General features: G+C 38.5%; 1 protein-coding gene across 1 annotated transcript in view; it reads right to left on the bottom strand.

Annotated features, from left to right (window-relative positions):
• PPEF1 (protein phosphatase with EF-hand domain 1) overlaps positions 1-20,261 on the bottom strand; it is an 85,168-nt gene extending 64,907 nt beyond the window's left edge. Inside the window, exons 1-3 of the mRNA XM_045856088.1 lie at positions 20,237-20,261; positions 20,028-20,101; positions 13,261-13,403 (exon numbers count right to left, since the gene is read on the bottom strand). Coding sequence (XP_045712044.1) covers positions 13,261-13,303 — 43 coding nt within the window. The 5' untranslated portion in view covers positions 13,304-13,403; positions 20,028-20,101; positions 20,237-20,261. The remainder of the gene's footprint in view (positions 1-13,260; positions 13,404-20,027; positions 20,102-20,236) is intronic.
• Positions 20,262-25,199: the final 4,938 nt, after the last annotated feature.

Genomic DNA, 25,199 nt, shown 5'->3' on the forward strand with positions numbered 1-25,199 from the left:
GTTTTTTAATGAATTATTTTCTCTGGTGGTGATCATTATCACAGTATTTTGCAAGAAGCTAGATGCCCATGTAGGGGATCAATGAGCAAAACAAATGATAAATTCAGAGCGTCTGCTTTGTGGTGACAGGCATTGTGCTTGGTGCTTTATATGGATGATTTGATTTCATCTGACTTGATTGGTCCTCCCAACAATCCTATGAAGTGTCATTATCCTCATTTTACAAATAAAGAAACTGAGGTTCAGAAATAACTTATTTGGGGTCACATTGCTTATCGGTGGGAGAATGTAGAGTCAAATCCAGATGTCTGTACTTCTAGAACCTGGGCTCATAGCCATTTTGCAACACAGCCCAGCATGGTATTTGGAATCAGCCATAAAAAATGAGACCATGTATTGAATAATATTTCCCTCCCACACCTCCCCACCACATGTTTCCTATGCTCTTTACCTGATCTCTTGTTCTCCATAGCTTGTTTTACCATCTGACATTCTATATAGTCAAATGTTTGTGCTTATTGTGTATCTTCCCGTATTAGCTAAGCTACATGAAAATAGGGACTTATTTTGTTCACTGCTATATCCCCAGCACCTGGGGAAAGGCCCTTCTAGGACTGTTATAATAATACATAATAATATATTACAATAGCAATGTGTTAATATAGATATTAGTAATGTGTTAATCAATTAATATAAAACACTTATTATCTGGCATATAAGAAATGAGAAATATTGTCTGGCACTCAATAAATGACAGAATACTTTTTTTTAAAGAGTAAGGCAGGGATAATGAATAATAATTCTCTCTTCAGGCTAACAACTTCTAGTACCCCCAAAGACTTCCTAATTAGATATGATATTCATTAAAAATTTCACAAACTATTGTGGACAAAACATGCTACCACCTTAAAACCCCAAAACCCAAAGCAAGAAAAGCCATGCCAGCCAGGACCTACAGGGCCCACTCCCTTAGACAGCACAGTCTTGACTCAAAAGCTGCCTTCTCAGTGAGGCCTTTCCTGGCCACCCTTTTTTAAAATGGCAGCCCTCCCCCCATTGCCTATCTCCTTCCTTATTTTCTCTCCACAGCACTTATCACCACCTGATACAGCACATATTTTATTCATTTGTTATTGTCTGTCTCCTTCCACTAGGATGTAATCTCCATAAAGGCTGGGATTTTGGTCCATTGTATTAGCTGCTGTATCCTCAGAGTCTGGAACAGTCCCTGGACATGGTTTAGTTAAGACTTTCTGCCTTGTGTTTCTCCTCATGGGGACTGGTAGTGTCTTATGTTTGGTTTGCTTTTGTTTTTTTAAATAAGAGTTTATTTGACAGATAGTTTTTTAAACAAGAAACATTATATTCAGAATGATAAGGCATTTAAAGGCTCTGCTTTTTGAAATTCTGCTGGGAGAGGCCTCCTGTAGAGGCACCAGGGTGAGCAAATATTTAATGTAACTTTAAGGGGTCTGACATCCAGTCAGAAAGAGAGAGACACACAAGTATGATAAAACTGATTAAAATGAATTCAAATGAACTGGAAAGAGAATGAACCGTCTAGTGACAAAAGGTTTTAAACATGGAGGAAAAGTATCTATCACAGCTATTCAAAGCATGATGAGAATAAAATATGGTTTGATGCTGGGACCATAGTTTTCACTGTTGTTGTTGTTGTTGTTTTACAGATAATTCTATATCTGCCTGCTGCTAGAGTGTGTGGCTGTCCCAGTGAGACTTTCAACTTTACTGGAAAAACCTGAAAGCATGAGGGTTTTGCTTGTTGGGCAACAAACAAGGCAAGGACCCCTATGAGGCTTGCTCATCCACAAATTCTGACATCCCTGCAGAACACGGGCACAACACAGCCTCCTCGTCCTTGGAAAGCACTGTTCTTAAAAAAAGAGGTAAATGAGAGTAAAGCATGAGGCCCAGTATCCAAACAATGGCAGGCATTTTAAACAAAACTATACACTTTCCCCAAATGACAAAAGACATCATAGTTTTACCATTCTTGGAAACCTCTGGCCTTTCAGTCAGAGAAAGGCAGGAACTAGAGGCCATTTCTATGACTTTTTATTTACTCATATACTAGCCCACCCACCAACCCATCCACATGGGGTAATAAAAATAAGTTTCTGAATTTGTAATCCAGAGACCCGTTTTGGTCCTGACTCGATCAGGTGCCAACTGTGTAATGTCAGGCAAGTCACTTTACTGCTCTGGTCCTCGGTTTCTCATGTAAACAATGAAAATTTGGGATTTTGTGATCCTGAAGGTCCTCTCCAGTTATAAAATACTCTAACTGGAGTATTCACCCCTTTATTTTTTAAATGCCACAGCTGCAGCCTATTATTGCACATAGCAAAGTTGAAAATAACCATTCAAGGACAAAATAAGACATGTAAATGCGAGCACTCAAATCAGAAGCTTCTGGACAAGAAAAATAAAGACAAATTCTAAAGGCTATTTAAAAAATCTGACTTGTCCCTGTAGAAAAATTCAAGTCAAATCACTAAAATCCTTGGCTTTCCCATCAAAGAAGTGTAGCAGAACTTTGGTCTAGGACCATTAGCAATTGGTCCTAGGACCATTAAACATTTCACCTATTACTACTTCTCTTTCAAGTTACCTAAACTATGATTACTGTATATGATCTGTTCATTGGTTCAAGTGATAGCCAATTGAAGATGGGGAAAGATGGATGGGGAAGAACGTGAAAACAAGATGGGGCTGGAAGACAGAGATACATGGGAGAGATCTAAAGCCCCTAAGTTTCAATGAAAATCAAGAGATCAGAGAAAGAGATAATAGTCATAGGTGGATTGCAGAGGTGGAGCTGATCCAGGTGGCCACAGGGGCCAGAACAGCTGAGTGAACAGCTGAACTAGAGTGGAGGAGGGGCTGCTGGAGTTCAGGAGGTCAAGGAACTGACATGCCAACTGGTTTGAGATTAGTCATGTGCACAGTGAAGATACTCAAGATGATGCTAAGACGTGGCACACAGTGTCTGCAATGAATGAGGAAGTCGGTAGACAGCAAAAACAAGAAAGGGCTAACAAATGGTACCTGCAAAGGGCATAAACCTAGGTTGCAGCCATTACAGGATTAGGATATTTTTAGCTCTTTATTTTGAAACATTTTCAAACATCTTTGAAAATGGTAAGAATAGTACCATTGTTACTATTTTTGTCAAATATACATTGTTTGCTCACACTCTCTGTTCACACACACATATATCATCCATCACTTCTTCAGTCTCCTTTACTCTAGAACGTGTCCTTAGCCACTTTTTTCTCGTTAATGACTGATATTTTTGAAGAATACAGGCCAGGTGTTTAAAATACCCCTCAATTTGAATCTGGTCTGCTATTTCCTCGTGATTAGATTTAGGTTAATGATTGTGGCAGGAATAAGTGCTGGATCTTTCTCAAGTGTGTTACATCAGTCAGCCCATGATGTTAATTATTGGTGATGTGAACTTAGATCACTTGCTTAAGGTGGTGTCTACCTAAAATTCAATACTGTAGAGGTATTTTCTTTCTCTTCATAATTAGTAAACCATTTGCAGGAACATGCTTTGGGACTGTGTATACATTCTGTTCTCCAAAACACTCATTGATGATTTTTGCCTAAATCAATGATTCCTACGGTGGTTGCAAAACAGCAAATTTTAACTCATTCCTTGTGTGTTTATTAGGATTAGGATTTTTAAATGCTCCATTTAAAGCCCTCTTTTATTCAATAGGGCAATAAGATTAAGCCATTTTATGGAAGTTTCCATAAGAATTGTAATCCTTGGCTGCATCATAGTTCAGGAAAATAAAAAGTTGTATCTATACAATACCAAAAGAATAGGCTAAGTCAGTAAAATCAGGTGAACAGTTCACAGGCACTGTGACACCTCTGCCATATTAATATCTGCTAATTTTCTAAAAGAATTATTATTGTGAAGGTATCAACTTTTAAAAACTATTATATTCTTAAGTACGTAAGAAATTTAGCTATGTAAAAATATAACTCTGGTTTCAAATTACTAAAATATTTTCTTATAAGAAACATGTTCTATTTAAAAATTCAATGATGACCTTTAATCCTCACTCAGAAAACAAAAAAAAACTTAAATGTCTTGACTGCAATTCTGTTTTATGTCTCCATTGTTATTAATTGCAAATCTGATTTATATTGCCAAATTCATTCACTCAAAGTCAAATACAATCAGCATTCATCTTTTGTCTTTTGCAGCTGCTAAAAAGATAATGCAACACAAAGCCATAATTGTGTATGAAAAGTGTTCTGATTATGGGAAATAACCGGTAATTGGGGCTGAGGTATTGTCTTTTCTTACTCTGAGTTTCAATGTGTCTCTGTAACAGGATTTTCGAACAAATAACAGATTCCAACTATAATGCTGAATTCTTTGTGAATTATCTAGTCAGGGCTGAAGGTGGTAAATGGGGAGGTGGGACTTCATATCCTTTCAGCAGTACTTTCTACCTTCTAAAGGTTCATGATTCTAGAGTGGATATTTGAATAGTCCCTGTCAGAGTCTCACTATACAAGAAATTTCTAAAGCAGAAGTGGATTAATCACATAGCAAATAAAAATTTTAAAAGATGAAGATGCATTTAATTGGTCTAAAGAATAAAAAGGCTGGTTTTTTTGTTTGCCTGTTTCATGCAGGCAATAAATGTGTTTTAGTATCAATGTTATATAAATCTCAAGGCTAATACATTATCATTAAAAAGTAAATAATTAACTAAAAACTGTTATTGAGAGCCTTCATAATTTCAAATGAAGAAAGTAGTCTCTTTTTACAAAGAAAAATATTTAAATTGATTTCCATTTGATGCCAACAAAGCAGAGATTATAGTATATAATGTGGGCTGAAAATAATGATTTGGCACTTTGGGCATGCTGATCTTAATTAATCCACGGGAGTAAAGTCACCCAAAGAGAGCACTACAGCAACAAAATAAGAGGGCCAAGAGGAATCCAGAGGAACCCCAACATTTACAAGTTGCCAGAAAGTACAGCTCTCATAAACAGTTCAAACCAAGACATAAAAGGAAAACGAGGAGAATGTGTTGTCGCTGAAGCCAAGGGCCTTGTGTATTTTAAGAGGGGAGCACGCAGGAGTGCCAAGTACTGCCAGGAAGTCAAGCAAGTAAGTAATGAAAATGCACCATTGGACTTCAAGGTCATTAAATAACTTGTCAAAATCATTTTCCATGGGATGGGATAAGGAGGAGGTAGGAGACGGTGGTGTGAACGCTCCCTTCAGGAGCAAACTCTAAACAGGAGGAAAGAGGAGAGTAACTAGAGAGAAAAAGAGAGCAAAGGAAAGAAAAACAGTTACAAAAGACAATTTTGAACAACTGGGAAATTCTGAATATGAACTAGATGTTAGTAATATTACTCTATAAATTTTAGTTTTTCCAGTGTGATATAGTACTGTACTTATATAAGAGAATATCCTTCTTTTTAGAAGATTCATGCTGAAGTACATAGAGGTCAATATCATGTCTACAACTTACTTTCAAATGGAGAGGAAAATGGAGATGGAGAAAGGAAGGGAAGAGAGAAAGAGAGAATGGTAAAATGTTAACAACTCATGAATCCAGGTTAAAGGTATCTGGGTGTTCATTGTACTATTCTTTTGTCTTCTCTGTAGGCATGTGATTTTTTTAAAAACCTTGGGGACAAACCTATATAATCGTATTAACCAAGGTAACACCAATAAATTCAATAAGAAAGAAGTTGGCAAAACAAAACAGAATGGCATGAGAAAAAATGTATATATATCCAACCTTCCAAAAATATTAGAGGAAAGACACTTGAGCATGTTAAAAGGTTAATGAAAGAACAGCTGGGGGGTGAGGTAAAGGTAAAGGAAAGGTAAAAGGTAAAGGAAACCTTTACCTTTTGGTAAAGGTTTCCCCCAAAAGGTAAAGGGGAAAGGGAATCCCACCCCCCGCAAAACACACACACACCAGCAGCTATAGAGTATACTGACAGTCTTTGAGTGACAGGAACTTTCAAGAACATGTTATCTGATGTCCCATTTCATTCCAGAGGAAACGAGGGAGGTTCCAGCTCACAGGGATTTCTGTCATACCCCACAGCACCAGTAAAGACTGCTTGATGGCAATTGTACCTGAGAATACTCCAACAATAACAACAAGAAGAATGGCCAGGGCCTCTCTAAACTTTCAGAGAATTTTTTGGAGAAAAACAAAGATAAAGGAAACAATGTCATTCATTGTTTTTCCATGAAGGTCCCAAATGTGAATATACAGCACAGTAAAGAACCCGACATAAAGAGTGAGGGATGGAGGACATGGGGCTGGGCATGGAGGGAGGGGATCTCTGGGACAGTTGTGAATGGCTTAATTGTTAGATATTTAATCAATGAAATTAACTAAATGTTATTCTAAGAATTAAAGAAGTATATAGTGGCTATTTGGTATTTTCCAAGTTTTTAAATGAAAGAATAACATCCATTTTTTAAAATTTCCTGATGAGAGAGAGACAGACATCCATTTGTTGTTCCACTTATTTATGCATTCATTGGTTGCTTCTATGTGGCCTGACTGGGGATCAACCTGTAACCTTGGTGTGTTGTGATGACACTCTAACCAACAGAGCGGAATATTTTTTAAAAGAACAGTCTCCATTAGAGAAAATTTCCATTTGTCATAGCTTAAAACATCAAACTTCAAAGCCAAAAAAGCTAGATAGCCTTTGCAGGCTCCTCAGCACTTAGAGAGAATGAATAAATGCATGTCTAAGTGGTCTCATGGGAAGAAATAGAAGAAAATATATCAGAGTGTTGTCAAAGTGCTTCATGAGAAAGAAGGCAATAGATTAGTAATTCAAAACCCATCCATATGAAATTTTAAGTGTAAAGTGAAGTTCAGGAGAGTGAAATTGCAATGTTTATTTTCTTTTTTTTAAATTTTCTTTATTTTTTATAGATGGAGGAAGGGAGGGAGAAACAGAGGGAGTAACACATCACTGTGTGGTTGCCTCTCGCATCTCCCACCAGAGATCTGGCCCACAACCCAGGCATGTGCCCTGATGGGGGATCAAACTGGCAACCCTTTGGTTTGCAGGCCGGTGCTCAATTCACTGAGCCACACCAGCCAGGGCTATTTTCTGTTTTTTTTTGTTTTGTTTTGTTTTGTTTTTTTTAATGAATTCCAATTTTACAAGTCAGGGCAGTGTTTCCAAGGGAGCATGGTCTTTGGAATCTGTTAGAGCTGGTTCCAATCCAGGTTCAGGCACCAACCAGAGTATAACTTTGGGCAGTTCTTTAAGTCTCAGTGTCTTCATCTAGAAAAGGAGACTAATCAAATCTTCCTCCAAAAATTTTGGTGAGAAATAGAAAAAAATGGATATTGTCGGTACTCAGTAAATGATAGCTATTATTTTTCTCTTCCCTGTTGCGTATCACAAAAGAGCAAAATAACAACAATGAGGATACAACATCAATGCTACTTCTCTGCATGGATGGTGGGTAGCCCACAAGAAGGGGATAGCCTCAGTTTTACATGTAGGCTACTTTTTCTTAAAAATGCCATGATACTCTTAGAGGCAGAGTACTGTGGTGGGGATGAATGACTAAGGAGGGGGGAAAAATCCTTCACACTAGACAGACCATGAGAAACAGGAAGCAACATCTAGCCCTGGCTCTGCCACTTACTAGCCACATATTCTTGGGCAAATCACTTTGCCTCTCAAAGCCTCAGTTTCCTTTTCCACAAATTGAGAACAACTCTTCACAGGCTGTAAAGGTCAAATGTATGTGAAAGGGCCTGGTATTAAAGCACTATTAAAGCACTATGCAAATACAAGCTACTTTTTTTGTATCCTCAATTCCTGGCACGTGGAAAGTGCTCACTAAAAGGTTTCCTGAGTGAGAGAGTAAGTGAGTGAGTGAGTGAGTTCCCATAAAAGACTAAGAGGACTATCTCATTTGTAGTGATTATAAAGAAAAGAGGTCTTCTTAGATGTCCCAGGGCCCATAGGGCCTTTGTTGCTTAGCTGATCACTGTGATCCATATTACAAGCTAGAACTACCAGATTTTGATTGGTATTCAAGCAGTTGTTCTTTTGGTCTATTTATATACTCTATTTATATACTTATATAAGTGAATTTAATACAGTTACATTGGGAGGTACCAAAAAAAGGGTGTAATATTGACAGCAAAAAACACTGCAGTCAGAACTCCCTGGGTTCAAATTCTAACTCTGGCACTTGTAGTTATATAACCTTGACAAATATTTACCTCACTGAGCATGACCCTTTTCAACTATACAAACAGGAATAATAACACTTTACTTGAGGATTTATATTTATTGCAAGGATTAAATAAAATATGTGTAGAATATTTTTAACACTCTCTAGAATGTAGTTAGTAATCAGGAAAAGATAATTATCACTTTCTATCAAGAGTTTTCAAAATATTTATAGCCCTTGATACAGTAATTTCATGTCTAATCACCTGGATATGAGAATAATCCAAAATAAGGAAAAAGCTTTACAAAAAATTGTTCAAAGGGCTATTTATATTTATTTTAAAAATCCAATATTAGAGGAATAATTAAATATATTATGACGTATCCACTAAGTAAAATATTTAGTAATGGCTAAAGTGATATTTACAAAGCATTTATAAGCAACCTGAGAAATGTTTATATACAATGTTTTAGTGACAAAAGCAAAGCTATAAAAAATTAATATTTAGTCTGATAAATATCTATACTATAACAAAAAAACTGGAAGGAAATTATCAGAGTGATAACAGTCATTATCTTTGGATAGTAGAATGATGAGGAAGTATTATTTATTTCCAAATACTTTTCTATATTTTACAATATTTCTGAACGAGAAAAAAATTTAAGGATAAAATGTTTAGCTTATGGATAAATGTAAGTAAACACAATTGCATCAGTATTCAGCAGATTTATTATTATGAAATCATAGTAAATGTTGATTGACTATTCAACAGAAGGTAATGAAAGAATAAAAAGTTATGAGAGAATACTTGAAACAAGTATATGCTAATAAATTAGATAACTTAGACAAAATGGATACAAACTATTGAAAATGACAAGAATTTGGGGTGATCATTTTGTGAGTTATGCAAATGTCTATCACTATGCTGTGCACTGGAAACTAATATAATATCGTATGTCAACTGTACTTGAAAAAGACATTTTTATTTTTTTGCTTTTTAAAACAATTTTTAAAGAAAATGACAAGAAACAGAAAATCTGAATAGATCTATAGAATAAGTCATCAAAACACTACCCACAAAGAAAAGCCCATGCCCGAATGGCTTCACTGACAAATTTTGCCAAACATTTAAAGAAAAATTAATACAAATTCTTCATAAACTCTTCTAAAAAATGCAAGAGAACTTTCCAACTCATTTTCTGAGGCCAATATTACCCTGATATCAAAATCAGACAAAGACATCGCATAAATCAATATCTCTTATGAATACAGATATAAAAATCCTAAGCAAAATACTAGCAAACTGAATCCAACAACATATAAAAAGGGTTATTATATGCCACAATCAAGTAGGATTTATCCCAGCAAAGTTGGTATAACATCTAAAATTCAATTACTGCATACCATTTCAGAGAATAAAAGACAAAAACTACATGATCATCTCAGTACAATTGTCCCTCGGTATCTGTGGGGGATTAATTCCAGACCCCAAAGATATCAAAATATGCAGATGCCGAAGTCCCCTATATAAAATGGCATAGTGTTTGCATATAAACTATATTTGCATATATGCTATAGCATGGTATGCCTACACATCACTTCATTCATGTGGATTAAGCATGGTGCTCAGTGCATGGCAAATTCAAGCTTTGCTTGTTGAAACTTTCTGGGATATTTTTCTTTCTCATATTTTTGATCCATGTTTGGCTGAATGAATGGACATGAGACCCAAGATACGGAGGGCCAACTATACATGCAAATAAAGCATTCGACAAAATTAAACTCCATTTCTTAATAGTAAAAAAACAACCAATATACTAGGAATACAAATGAACTTCTGCAACCTGATAGAGAGCATTTACAAACAAGCCACAGCTAATATATTTAAAGGTGAAAGACAATGCTTTCTCTCAACTCCAAGATCAGGAACAAGACAAAGATGTCTATTTTCATGCTTCTATTCAACATTGTAACAAACGTCCTAGCCAGGGTAATTAGGCAAGAATATGAAATAAAAGGCATAGAGTAGAAAGGAAGAAGTAGAACTATCTCTATTTGCAGATGACATGATTTGTAAACAGTAAATCCTGAGGAATCCATTGAAAACTATGAGAACTAATAAATGAGTTTAGCAAGGATTCAGAAGACAAGATCAATATACAAAACATTGTTTTCCTACACACTTGCAATGAACAATCCAAAAATGAAATTAAGAAAATAAGTTCATTTATTCAATACAATAGGATCAAAAAGAATAAAATACTTGGGCTAATTTGACAAAAGAAGTGTAAAACTTCAACTCTGAACACTACAAAACATTGTTGAAAAGAATTAAAGAAGACCTAAATAAATAGGAACACATCCCATGTTCATGAACAGATGATTTAACCGTTAAGATGGCAATCTCCCCAAATTGATCTACAGATTCAATGCAATCCCCATCAAAATTCCAGCTGGCTTCTTTTGAGAAATTGACTAATTGATCCTATAACTCATATGGAAATGAAAGGGACCCAGAAAGCCGAAACAATCTTGAAAAAGACAGCTGAAGGACTCACTCCAATTTCAAAACTTTCAAGAAGAGCTACAGTAATTAAAATAGTGTAGCACTGATACAAGGTTGGACATACATGGAATACTACTTAGAATCCAGAAATAAACCCTCACATTTGTGGTCAATTGATTTCTGACAATAGTGTCAAGACCATTCAACAGGGAAAGAACAGTCTTTTCAACAAATGGTACTGGGACAAATAGATATCCACACACAAAGAATAAATTTGTACCCCCTACCTCAAACCATATAGAAAAATTAACTCAAAGTGGATCAAAACCTAAATGTAAGAGCTAAAAGATAAAACTCTCAGAAGAAAACATAAGGATAAATAATCTTGGACTTGACTGTAGATTCTTAGATATAAGAATTCTTAAATAAAAGTACAAACAACCAATGAAAAAATGAATTGGATTTATCAAAATTAAAAACCTTTGTCCTTCAAAGGACATCATTAAGAAAGTAAGAAGACAACCCAATGAATGGGGAAAACATCTGCAAATCATATATTTGATAAGGAACTAGTAACTAGAATATATAATGAATTTTTACAACAAAAATAATTAAAAATGGACAAATGATTTGAATAGACATTTCTCCAAAGAAGATCTACAAATGGCCAATAGACACATGAAAAGATGCTCAACATATCAGTCATTGGGGAAATGCAAATGAAAACCCTAATAAAATAATACTTCATACCCTTTAAGATGGAGATAATCAAAAGGGCAGACCATAACAAGTGCTGCCAAGGATGTGGAAAAATTGGAACCATCATGCATTGCTAGTGCAGTCACCTGGTAAAACAGTTGGAAAGTTATCAAATGTTAAACCTTGATACCATATGACCCAGCTATCCTAATCCTCGAATAGGATTAGGTCACCAGTTCAATTCCAGGGCAGGGCACATGCCTGGGTTGTGGGGTTGGTCCCCAGTTCAGGCACATGCAAAAGGCAACCAATTGATGTTTCTCTCACACATCAGTGTTTCTCTCCCTTTCTTTCTTCTTCCTCTCCCCTCTCTCTAAAAATAAATACATAAAATCTTTTTTAAAAAGTGGTGGTTATACAACATTATGAATGTACCAAATGCCATTGAATTATTCTCTATGAAATGGTTCATTTTATGTTAGTAATTTCACCTCAATAAATTATTTTTTAAAAAGCAAGCCAAAAATCCAAGATATTTCCATTTACATGTAACATTTTAAAAGTTGAAAAGTATTTTTAAAAGAGAGAACTTACTTTCACAGCTTGAGCTTGGCCTTTTTTTTTTTTAACCAAAGAAATCTAGCTAAATTTAAAGAACTCTGGGTAAACCTAGATATAAAATGATACTCTCTTCACTCTTTTACAATAAATTACTACTATGGAATTAGTTCACTTGAAACTCTTGAAATATTTATTTTATGATGTGCTTACAGATTTGAAAGAGTTAGTGCACCCGCCATGTCCCTACTGTCAGACATAAGCTAGTTAACTCCCCAGCACAATTCAACTAGGAGAGGGCAGCACAGCATTTGAGACCAAAAGAAAAACATTTCACACTAATTAGTATGGAACACTTATATCCTAATGTCTCCATATTAAGCCTGAGTAAACTTCCAAAACCAAAATGTGGAGTAGGAATTGGGAAAATTATTTATACCTAGATAACAAAGGAGTGGAGTTTAAGAGCAAATTATTCACATAATTGTCCCAGCTTGTTTTTTTTTATTCTAGTTTGCTTATGAAGACTATGTCTCAAACACTCAAGTGAGTTTCAACTAGATTCTAGTAGCTATGAGAAAGAACCTCAGTACAAAATAAAGGAAATATTTAAGCCTCTAATTATATGGGGGTAGTGGGAGGCATGTCATGTCATCTATTTGGAAATAACACCCTTTTAGGGAAGCAGATGATCTAGCACTTCCCAAATTCTATCTAGAATAGTCTAAAACCATGAGGTAAGTCTCATAAAGTTCTGTGTTGAATAGTCTAAAACCATGAGGTAAGTCTCATAAAGTTCTGTGTTGAATAGCAGAAAAAAAATCTGATCACTGAGTTATAAAACCTAATAAAGATTCAATGATACCATTAAATATTATATAGGCATGAATATATCTATTTATAAGCACATTGAATAAACAGATATAAATTTACAGAGGCTTTCTTGTTCCATGCCACTGAGTTTTAAATCGATATTTTATATGGGTACATTTCCAACTGAAATCAAATCAAACATAAAATATCTCTGAGATAATACTTTATGGTACACATCATAAATTCAAAGCTACATCTTCTTAAAGGTACTTTCCCATGTTACCCCAACATTCAACCTTGGTTCGAGCAATGATGCCTTGTGCAAAATCACACAGGGCAGGCAGCTCCAGAGCCAACCATGTGAGTAAATGAGAAAGGGGGACAGGTAATCGGCTCACTCTTCCCCTTGCAACAGGAAGACAGGCACATTCCTGGCACTCACTTTTCGCAGTTTTCTTGATTCTAATTGAACTCCCGCAGCCCATGTCTTCTAGATGGTGTTAAAAAAGCTTCACTTTCGTATTCCCAGATGGTGCGAATAGCTGTGAGAACCGCTCCTTAGCTGAGCCACTTCAGTCACAGACCCTGATGGGGAATACACAAAAGGGAGGGGAGGGAAAGAAGCTCCGTTAACAACAAGGTATCTAAGTGATCCGTAGGATTCATTTTATGCTTCCTCTCAACCGCTGGCCATCATGTGATGTGGAAAGTGATCAGGCATCATCTAATCCTGGTCTATTTTCCACAACACAGCAGCAGCAATGGAGCGGCTATAGACTGCTTTTCTGCTATACTTAAATTACTTTCCTCATGTCTCAGTCACATCAAGGTTTGTAGAAAATAAAGCACTGAAAAGGAAAAGGAAAATGGAAATGGAAAAGTGTACAATTTTCTAACTGAAATATAGGGAATAGGATATAAAGGATCTGGCAGTATTTAACAATTTTGATTTTCAGTTCAAAATAGTTAAGTCTATCTGGGCTTTGGAAACCACAAACTGAAGACTATGAGGCAAAAACAACATTTAAACAACAATGTCAAAATTCAAATCAAAGTAAGTTCTTTGATCAGTTGGGGCACTTACTTAAAAAAAAAAAGGAAGCTCAAGTCCTCCCCCCTACACTAAGGTATCAGAATCTGTGGGAGCGCCTTTTTTAAACAAGCTCTCTCAGTGTTGTGTTTTGTAGTGTTTTGTTTTGTTTTAACCCTCACCCAGGACATGCTTGCTAATTTTAGAGAGGAGAAGGGAGGACAGAAACATCAATTGGTTGCCTCCTGTATGTGCCCCCACCAGACTGAACCTGCAACTTAGGCACATGCCTTGACCAGGAATCGAACCCGTGACCTTTTGCCTTTCAGTCTAGGGACCATGCTCCAACTGAGCCACATGGGCCAGGGCTCTCTTCAGTATTTTTGAGACCCCTCCAAGCCTACCCTCCACTTGCTCACCAGCACTTCCGATGCGTTAGAGGAAACTGCTGAACTGATTTTAATCACTCCCTGGGAGTTTTCAACAAAATTGCTTTCCTCGTCACTTTTTTGGGTGATATTTCTGAAGGGAACCAAAAAATTTTGTCTTTTGGGACATTAATTTTTAAGCAGGATATTAAGAAACAAAAGATTTAGAAAGAACCTTTGACCCTCCCCCTTTCCTGCCTAAGGGATTCAGATAGAAAAAAAACCCTGCTGCTTCAGGAGGGGAACCTTAGCATAATCAACCTAGTGTTAGACAGGAAGGTTCTGTTTACTAGACCGCCCCCTGTTTCTCCTTGTTTCTGGGTTACCTAGCAAAAGTATGTTCCCCTCTTCGTCAGCTACCTGTAAATTGCCTACTCCCTTTGAAATCTCAGACCCCACCCCCTCTTTCTTCTTTGTCCCAAATGACATATATACCAATTTTTACTTCACTGACTTTGGAGTTTCCATGCTTATGTGAATTCCTCATGTGCATGTATTAAAATTTGATTTTTTTTCCCTGTTAATCTGTGTCTGTTAATTTGATTATTGGCCCATCTAGAAGAACCTAGAAGGTGGGAAGAAAAGTATTATTTTTTTAGCTCCCACATTTCCATTATTTGTTGATGCTCCAAACCAACCTGATCTAATATATTTGCATTTCTTGACAGGAACAAAGTCAGAAAACAACTGACTAGGGGGAGGTCTGTTTTTCATTAGCACTACACTAAAAGCTTTGAAATCTTAACTGTGGAAAGGAGAAAACTAAAATGAGCAAAATACTTGAATTATGGAAATATTTTAAAACAATGATAACCCTAATGAACAGCTATTCTAGTTAGAGCTAGGCCTGATTCTTTTGATGCCTGTTAGTATCACCTGGAGAGCTATTAACACTGCCAATGTTCAGACAGCAAGCACCTCATTAAATCAGAATCTCTGGGGGCTTCAAAAACACTGATGCCTGGGTTCCCTTGGGTGGGGTTGGGCATCTTGATTTTTTAGAGCTCCCCAGCTGATTCTACTATGTAGCAGAGTTTGTCAATCTCTGATAGAGACAACGTTTTACCAAACCCACAATGATGCCTAGTGAGCATCTTATTTTCCTCTGAATGCTTTTTGATTCCATCTGTTTGGTACAAAACTTTTCCAGAGGTCATGTCAGGCTTATAAGGCTGTGGCTTCTGGCATCTACTCTTTTCTCATTTTTGAAAGTGGGGCACTATTTACACATTGCCTTTCTTCTCTCCATATTCAGAAATTTCTCTGAGGTCATCTGCGGTGCCTATGAGAACACATCTATTGGGGCCTTCATCAGCCTTTGAAGTAGCTCATACAGTCCTGCTGACCCTATCCAAGTGCCTAGATCAGTGCTTGCCAACATGAGTGTCCTAAGACTTACCAGAGGAAACTTGTTTAAAAATGCACACTCCCAGGCTTTACTGCCAGTATTGGATTCAAGCAGTCTGGGGGGCCTGGGAATCTGCAACTAAAGTGCTCTCTTCAGCCCTGGCTGGAGTGGCTCAGTGGACTGAGTGCTGGCTTGTGAACTAGAAGATTGCTGATTCTGTTCCCAGTCAAGGCACATGCGTGGATTGCAGGCCAGGTCCCCGGTTGGGGGTGTGTGAGAGGCAACTGATCTATGTTTCTCTCCCTTTCTTTCTCCCTCCCCTCCCCTCTTGAAAAATAAATAAATACATTCTTTTAAAAAAGTGCACCCTTCGGGGGACTTTGATATAGGCACTCCCTGTATCTCAGTTTGAGAAACACCGTTCTCCATATTTTCCTTGGGCTTCATTTCCATCTTCATGCTATTTTTTTTACCATTTTTATGAATATATGAGTTGGGCATTGAGTAGGCAACAAACACTGATTCAACAATAGAAAGTGATATATTTCAGTCTCGATTTTCCTTTTCCAGAAAAAGAAATAAAGCAACACATCTCTCCTAGGGCATCTATCTGCTTTTCAGCCACCCCTCGGTTAATTCATTATACAAAAAAAGTCCATGTAAAATATGCACTAGGAACTAAAAAGCATCATACTTGAATATATTTCTGCTAGACTGTAAACTCCCAGGGTATCTTTCTTTCTAAACACTAACTGAATCTCCAGGCACCTACACAGTGCCTTTAACAAAGCAGATTTTTGATAAATGCTGAATGAATGAATGAATGTTTCTAAGCCAGAGTCCTTTAAAAAATTAATAATTAAGCCCTGGCTGGTATGGCTCAGTTGGTTGGAGTGTTGCCCCATAAACTGAAAGGTCACAGGTTGGATTCCTGGTCAGGGCATGTGCCTGGGCTGAGGATTCACTCCCTGATTGGGGCATGTGCAATAGGCAACTGATCGATGTTTCTCTCATATTGATGTTTCTGTCCCTCTCTCTGTCCCTCTCTTTCCCTCTCTAAAATCAATAAGCATGTCCTTGGGTGAGGGTAGGAACAGTTTTTTTAATTAATAACTAAAAATAATTATTAGTCCATCATTTTGTACACAGATGCTATTTGATTCTAAACCTTTCATTAAACCAGAAAATGGGCAGTACTTATATACATCTATTTTTAAAGGAAATTTTAAAATCATGACGGAAATGAGAATTGTTCTAGAACTTTCGATTATTAGAAAAAAAGTTTATTAGAATTTTTCCATTATTAAATATAATTATTAAGCAAGTTACTTTTAAAGTGTTTTTCTCCCTCAGGTAACAAGTAAAAAAAAAGAAGAAGAAGAAGAAAAAGAAAAAGTTCATTTTAATTCTTGCCAAAACAAGAGCTGGTTAAGGCTAGGTGCTGCTTCCTACTCCCACACACTGCCCAGCCTAGACTGCAAATTCCCAGTTAAAGGCAGAGAGAGAAGCAAGTTTTTAAACCGTGCATATGCCTTTGAAGACATCTCTGGCTAGCTGCAAAGCTGATAAAAATGATTCAGGGATTTTCTATTGTATGAGAAAACCTAAGTTTCCTCCATTTCTTGCCCTCTGTCAGCATTAGAAAATCATTTAGCCCTGGCCAGGTAGTTCAGTTGGTCAGAGGCTCATCCCCACATGCCAAGGTTGTGGGTTCAATCCTGCCCTCAGGGCACATACAACAATCAACCAGTGAATGCATAAATTAAGTGGAAAAACAAACAGATGTTTCTCCCTCTCCCCTTTCCTCTCTCTCTCAACACAATAAAAATTTTAAATTTTTTTTAAAAAGAAACACATTTAGTGTGCTAAAGAAGTCTCTGAAGAAACAGTCCCCTGGGACCTGAAAGGGGTTCCTGCAGCTCAAGAGGCAGGGAGCAGAATTCACAAAGACCCAAGGATGCCATAGCCAGTGACACGAACTACTGAAAAGGCGGCTCTTGGTAAAAAAACAACAACTTGAAACTTGCCCACTGCTGCTGCCTCTACCAATATATACATATATACTGAGGATGGTTTTTAAGCATAAACATAAAATAGTGACTCATCATTCATTGGCACTCATAATTTGCAGAACGAAAGGTTTCTAAGGCTCCTGCTAAAAGGTTTTCACTGTGCATGTGTGGAGGAGTGAGGGGGGAGACGTGGAGGGTTGAACCGTTTGATGTTGTTCAGTTCTTTTCATCCTAACCACTTTTCATTTCCAAAGGTGGAAATACAAGGAAAGAATGAAAGATGGCCCTTGGAGCCAAGCTAACCTTGGCTGTCAAATACCCTCTGAGCACTATCCCACTCTCCCCAAGTTGTTCTTACTCATTATTTTATTTCAATGTGCATTTCTATTGAACCCTCATACTTTGGCTCAGTTGCCTTGACCTTGAGTCCACCTCTGGCATTCTAGATGTGAATTGCGTGGTTTCCCATGCCAGAAATTCAGCTTGTCCTAGAGAAAACCCAGCTTTTGTGAGAAGTTCCTACTCTATCTCTGACCCCAAGGAACCCAAATCTAGAACCCACAGTCACTCAAATGTGGGCACCACTGATGGAGGACAGATACCTCTTCAGGCTCACCCTCCGGCATTACCTTCCATCTTCATTGAAACAGGGGTTCTACAGCCTGATGTCTGTGACCTAAATATAACTAAGAGGCACAGAGTAGAGGAGTCCCTAGCAGACCATGTTAGAGAGGCCTCTTCCACCATTACTCCTCAGTAAAACACTAGCATTTGCTTGTATCTGGGATCTGAAATTAATAATGGGAGATGTGTAGGACTAAGCTGGTATTTCTTCCTTTCATTAGCTGGAAGGCTAAGAAAAGGGAGGAAACTATACTGACCACCAGGAGGTGCCTGAAGGTATCTGCTGTTATATCAGACAGGATTGTGATCAAGTGACAGCTTGGCCTCGTGCCAGGTGCTCCAAAGTTTGTTTGTACAACAGTAGTTCTATGTGGTTTATAATTCCAGGAATAAAGAGGGAAAAAAGGTCCCACCATCAAATAAGTTCAGGAGAAGTAGGATTGCACAGGTCTCTTTTACTGAAGGATTCCTCAGAACCTTCAAGACGTTAATGTGTGTTGTGAATTTCTAGTGTCCCCTGTTTCCCAAACAGCCTAGTAGGGGACCCTTTTGAGGGAAAGGAACTCAAACACATCTACTGTTTCTAACTGCCTAATGCTGGCCCAGTGCAGCCTGGGGTTTAGAAGTCAGACAAACCAAAGTTTAAATCCTTCTCAGCTAGCCATTAATTCCTCTGCACCTCAGTTTTCTCATAAGGAACTAGGGATAATAACTCAGAACTGACATACTTGTACTGAGGACTAATGAGGAGCAATCCTTAGCTGATGACTTAGAGGGGGCATGCATGAGTGAGTACCCCCTGTGGTAGAGGTGTTGAAAGAAAACTTGTGTTTGCTCAAATCTCTTCCTTGCAAGTGCATTGTCTGGGACCTTCCAGATACTAAGTCCCTTTGGTGTCCACAGGTTCTGGGATAATTGTAGATTCACAAGATATGGGTTCTTTTCTCCTGGGATCACTAAGATCTGCAAAAATACTATACCAGTAATAATAATAACAGCTAAAATCACCAGTCCTTTTTAAGGGACTACTATTGACCCAGCACAGTGGGTGCTTTGTATTTCCAGTATTCCAGTTACTATGCATAGCAGCCATCAAGATGGCATCATCACTCCCATATTTAGATGAACAGAGACTCAGAAACTACATATGGTATCCGTGGCACAGCTGATCAGTGGCAGACCTGAAGACCCACTCTGCTTAATTGTAAAGAACAAAAATGTCTGTTGGCTAAAAGGTTTGCTACGCCTTGGTTTCAGACTCCAATCTGATCAATGTATGTAAGCACTGAATCACTAAAGAGAACGCCTGAATGTTGCAAGGAAATCTGTTTGTCTTTCGTACAGAGAGATGGAAACTCTGTGGTCCTCTACGATAACAAGAGGCCAAGGGAGCTAAAAACAGATTTCTGAACATAAAGTTGTACAATGGAGCTTGGGGAACACACCTTGAAGGGCCTAGAAGCGTTTCTTAAAGTATCCCTTCCCTCATTTTCTAGCTCTCACCCAAGTGACCACAGCCTTTTCCAATGTTACATTCATTTGACAGAGGCCACGACCCTTCAGGCTGCAAAGTCATCTGTATGCCTTTTAAAGATAATGGCAAGCGATTTGCAATAAGCGTCTTTGAGAAAAATCAATCTGAGAAATTGCAAAGCAATAAAATAAACTCCAAGGAGTACACATTCCCTATTCTGTTGCTAGATAACATATATTTATAATGTAGACTTCTGCATCCCCAAAGTACCCAAGAACAAATAAGCAGATCACCTGGTTCTTTTGCTTGGCCAGTGTAGAGGTCTTTCCTCGCCCTCAAAAACGTTCTCTATGAGGAATGTTGAGGTCTGAAAGAAAAAAGGTAGAATTGCCGCTCTCTCTGGAGTATCCCCTACACATACACATGCATCCCACACATCTCACATCTCTGCAGCTCTCTGCAGGGCAAGCTCCGGCTTAAATAAACCAAGAAATAAACACACCCGCGCACACACAAAGAAGAAACCCAAACAGGCCACGGCTGCTTTGCCTTTCAGTCTGGAAGGTGAGCCCAGAGCCACAGATCTGGGAGAGGCTGAGCTCTGGCCTGGAGCCACAGCTGTCTGCCCCAATGCTGCCCTGTTCCAGGCTAGGAGATAAGGGATGTGCTCAAGTAATGGGCTGCAGTCACATGACCGCTTCCAGGGGGACCAGGCTCTTGTACTGGCAGAACCAGGCTCTGCACAGGCAGGACCAGGCTGCTGTTTGCATAAATAATCTGCATCAGTACGAAGTATAAAAGAGAATTTTGGTAAGTAAGGACAGAAAAGCATTCAATGGCTGACTCTTTAGGTCAACCAAGGATGATTTCTATTAAACATTACAGCAGCCTGGGTACAATTAAGCAAAGGGACTAGGATCACTAAACATTCCTCCTTAGGACTTGAAAAGACCTGGGTTAAAGGGGCAGTTGTTGGGTGCTATGCTGCAAATTTATCTATATGACATTTTTATTCCCCCAGTTATTCAATTAGCCGCTTGTTGGAGAACTCATCTGTGAAAGGGAAATTCACTCCCCTCCATCAACAGAAAGGAAAAGGAAGGTTGACCTGTAATTTCGCTGAGTTAGAGGAAGAAGACACACGTGAATAATCAAAGTGCAGATGTCAGTACTGGAGGTCACCAGCCATAGTTTGGCTGTCTTCTGAGGCAATCCAGGGGTGACCTCATTCCCAGAGTCACACTGATTGCAGCTGCACTGACAGTGATTTTCCTCCCACACTTCTCCTAGTTGGTTTCACAGCATATGGCCTTCCTTACCTTACTGGCCTTAGGCATCCAGAGCTAGGATTTAAAGGACTCCAGCCATAATCACTTTATAACCCCACCCATACTGCTCTTTAGCCAATTCCTTTCTGCAATTGGGTGCCACAGGAGATCCAGTAAAACATTTACCTGGCTTACTATTTAATCTAATGGAGTCACTTTAAAAATAACTGGAAAGGGAGCTCTGGGCTTCCCTACTCCTATTAGCATATTAAATGTTATCAGAGGAGCTCATTATGAAGTAATGTAACCGTACAGGTTTCCATGGCGGGGACTCCAAGACCAGGACCTGATGAGGCTGCTATACACATTGTAAATGATAGCATAATTACCCAGGCTCCCCGCAAAAATAGTGGACAATGTCGTTATATGGCTGTTTCCAACCAAATGCCTATTCAATCCACAGTGATTAAATGATGGCTATGTCTAGATACAGTCGTTCAAATGTCACCTCCTCTGTGTGAAGCCTTTCCTGAACCACCAAAGGGGAGTTAGTCACTCTGCTTTCTGGCACTCAAAGCCGTGTGTGCATCCAATTATGGAACTTCCCGAAGCGCACTGTAATTTGTCATTTTACATGTGAAATCTTGAAGGGAAAGGATCCATTCATTCCCCGTGGCATTCCCAGCACCAAATGCACAAGTACTCACCAAATATGTGTTTAATCACACAAATAAAGAAAGAGAGGGAAAGAACTCATGATTTAGGTGATTATTTTAATGACCAGCTTCTGGACCATGAATTGGATTGGCTATGCCCTTTATGTGACTTGTCTAAAACTTAGAATTTGCTTAAAATGAAGAACGTCACCCTATTTCCCCATTGTACAAAGAATGATAAAAATACTACTTTGAGCACCATGAAAAATAATTGGAGTCAGTTTCCAACTATTAAATGAGTGTTGATGTATGTGAATAAATTACAATGACAGTAACATGTATTGAGTACTTACTATGTTCTAGGCATTTATTAATTTTACATGTGTTAATCTTATTTAATCCACACACTATCATATGAGGTATATACTATTCATGCATTAGGGACTATAGCCCAAAGTCAAATAGCAAAAGAGTGACAGACCTTGGATTTGAACCCAGGCACTTTGACTCTAGAACCTCTACTTATAACCATTCCACTATACTGCCTGAGTCAGTACCTTGATATTCACAGAATGATGTTTCCAGCCTTTATTCAGATGTTCCCTGGATGTCCTCTAGCTGAGCACGGATGTGTTGTCCTAGCCTGAAAAAAGAAAAGATAATGGGTAAAGTAATGTTAACAGTTCCAAACTCACTCATTAACAGAATTATACCCCTACCAGTGGAGGTAGGTCAACTTATCCCTGAATGGGCACATCATTATATCCAAACAGCCAATAGGAAATATGAGAGCTCATTTTCCCCCAGAAAAGGCCATCACCCTTAACTAAAATGCCCTGTGCTCTTTCATTCAACACATGTTTATTGAGCACCACCTACATGGCAGGCACTATCCTGAGAGACAGACATAAGTGGTGAACAAAATGGAAACGATTAGATGAGGCAAACATATAGGTAGATGAGAAGTTAAAATAAAATGACAAATTTAAATCTGTCTCCCCTAATCGAATATAAATTCCAGGTACCTAAAACAGTGCCAGGCACATAATATTTATTATATTAGTAAATGGAAGCAATATAGTATGATAAAATCTCTAACAGGGCAAATAGGGACACAGAGAAAGAGCCAGAAAGGGGGATGAGGGAAGGCTTGTTGGAAGTGATGCCCAGGCTGAGACCTGACGATTGAGCAGCCAGAGATAAGAGTCAACCAGAAGAGAAGGGGTGAGGGAGAGATGAGTGTGTTCTTGTAGATGAGTATATTTTACAGTACTTAACAAGGGTGTGAAATGGAAGAGGTAAAGCCCTGGCTGGTGTGGCTCAGTGGGTTGAGCACCGGCCTGTGAACCAAAGGGCCGCTGGTTTGATTTCCAATTAGGGCACCTGCCTGGGTTGCAGGCCAGGTCCCCAGTAGGGAATACAGCAGAGGCAACCACACATTGATGCTTCTCTCCCTGTCTTTCTCCCTCCCTTCCCCTCTGTCCAAAAATAAATAAATAAAATATGTTTTAAAAACCTTTTAAAAAATAAAAAGAAATGGGAGAGATAAAGTAAATCAGAATGAACTGTGGCCGTAATTATACTGCTGCAATTAGACTTTTGAGAAGGCAGAGAAAAGGGTCTGTCTGCTGTGACTGAAAAACGGCTGCCTCTCCACCTCTATAGGCTAGACTTCTCCTTGGCTGTCTTAGCTGTTCCTCTTTCCTCTCTCACTCCCCTACTCCCCTACTGCATTTGCCTTCACATTCCACAGAAACTTCTTGCTCTCAAATGCTTGTCTAAGTCTCTGCCAGAGAGGAAACACAAACCAGCACCTCACTAGTCTATGGTAGTAGCCAACTATGGAAAGATAGAGGGGACGGAGAAGGCCATTGACCTCATGACAGGAAGACTGGGCACTGCAGACAAACCTGTCCTATTTCACAAGTTTCCTGGGGCTGGCCACAGTTCCATTTTCTGCCAAGGGAAAGTAATTCTTTTTAAAAAAAAGAGTGTATTTATTTTCAGAGAGAGAGGAAGGAAGGGAGAAAGAGAGGGAGAGAAATATCAATCATTTGCCTCTCGGGTAGGGACCTAGTGGGGACTTGGCCCACAACCCAGGCATGTGCCCCGACTGGGAATCAAACTGGTGACCTTTCAGCTCATGGGCCAACGCTCAATCCACTGAGCCATAGCAGCCAGGGTGGGAAGTAATTCTAATGGGTTATGACACACTGTGGAATATGCCAGAATCTAGGCAAAGTGGCTGGATTTAGGAATAGATTGAAAAAACGTGTGCAGATCTGTTTGGTAGTGACTACTTAAGGTGTCTGTCCACTTGTGGTCTCTGATACCTCAATGCCCAATAGCACCAAAGGCAAGTAGCTCAGATGGGGGTGGCCTCCCAGCTAGCCTTCTGGTGCTGGGACTAGTAGAAAACAATCTACTAGTCCAATTGCAGCTTCCTAGCAGCTGGTAGTCTCCAAATTGAGGTACCTACCCCACAGTAGAAGCACAGAAGATCTACCTGTTGGAGAATAGAAAGTAAAACATTAAAATTTGTATTTTTATATTTTCTTATTCTTTTTGAAGTTTCAATTTTCATGTATGTTTGTAACATACACAATATGTGAGTTCAGCAGTATTAGTTGTAAATAAATAAATATACCTATAGTAGGAGTGCATTCTCAGAAAGCTTTTACTGTGAGTGGTTCACAATCAAAAACATTCAAAGAACCCTGATTTAAAGAGCCCTGATTTGAAGAGAGGGAAAGAACAGCAAGTAATATTCTATTTAAATAAAGAGAAAGAATCACATATATTTTCAGGGATGAGTTCTGAGTATTGAAAAGCCACACTAAGTAGGACAAAAGGGAGACCGGATTTGGCAAGTAATCCGTAAGTCATCCAAAGAAATCAAAGGTAGGCTACAACAAACTATCAATACACACAACCTAAAGGAATCTCAAGGGCATTTTGCTGAGTAAAAGAAGCAGACTTAAAAGGTTGTGTACAGTTATATGAGATTTTTCAAAAGGACAAAACTGTAGTGATGGAGCACTGATCAGTGGTTGCCAGGGTCGATGGGTAGGGAAGGGTATACCCACAAAGGGACAGCAGGGGGAGTTTGGGAGGGTGGTGTTCTACATCCTAATTATGGTGGTGATTACACTCATCTTCCCATGTGTCCAAATGCATAGAACTGTACAGCAATTCGATTTTACTGTACACTAATTTAAAAATAAATTTTCCAAACAGCTTTACAGAGTCGGCTCTGATTTAGTGCCTTTGGGTCTGCAGATATTAAAGTCCCTATGGGCTGACTTTCACTACCAAGAGCCCTTCCCAAATCACAGCCAAAAGCAGTGTTTTCTGCTGTAAACTATGAGCACTTAGGAAAACACTTGTCCTTCCTTCTCACTTTACGTGTAGCTCTCTAACCATGGGCAACACAAAGAACAGAGCTCCCGGTCAGAAAACACAACCCATCCACTCTTTACTCAACAGATACTTACTGAGCATGTTCCAGCTATGAGGCAGGGACACAAAGATGAATGAGTTC

Source organism: Phyllostomus hastatus, unplaced genomic scaffold (assembly GCF_019186645.2).
Source record: "Phyllostomus hastatus isolate PE091 unplaced genomic scaffold, TTU_PhHast_1.1 phas_scaffold_12, whole genome shotgun sequence".
Taxonomy (NCBI): Eukaryota; Metazoa; Chordata; class Mammalia; order Chiroptera; family Phyllostomidae; genus Phyllostomus; species Phyllostomus hastatus.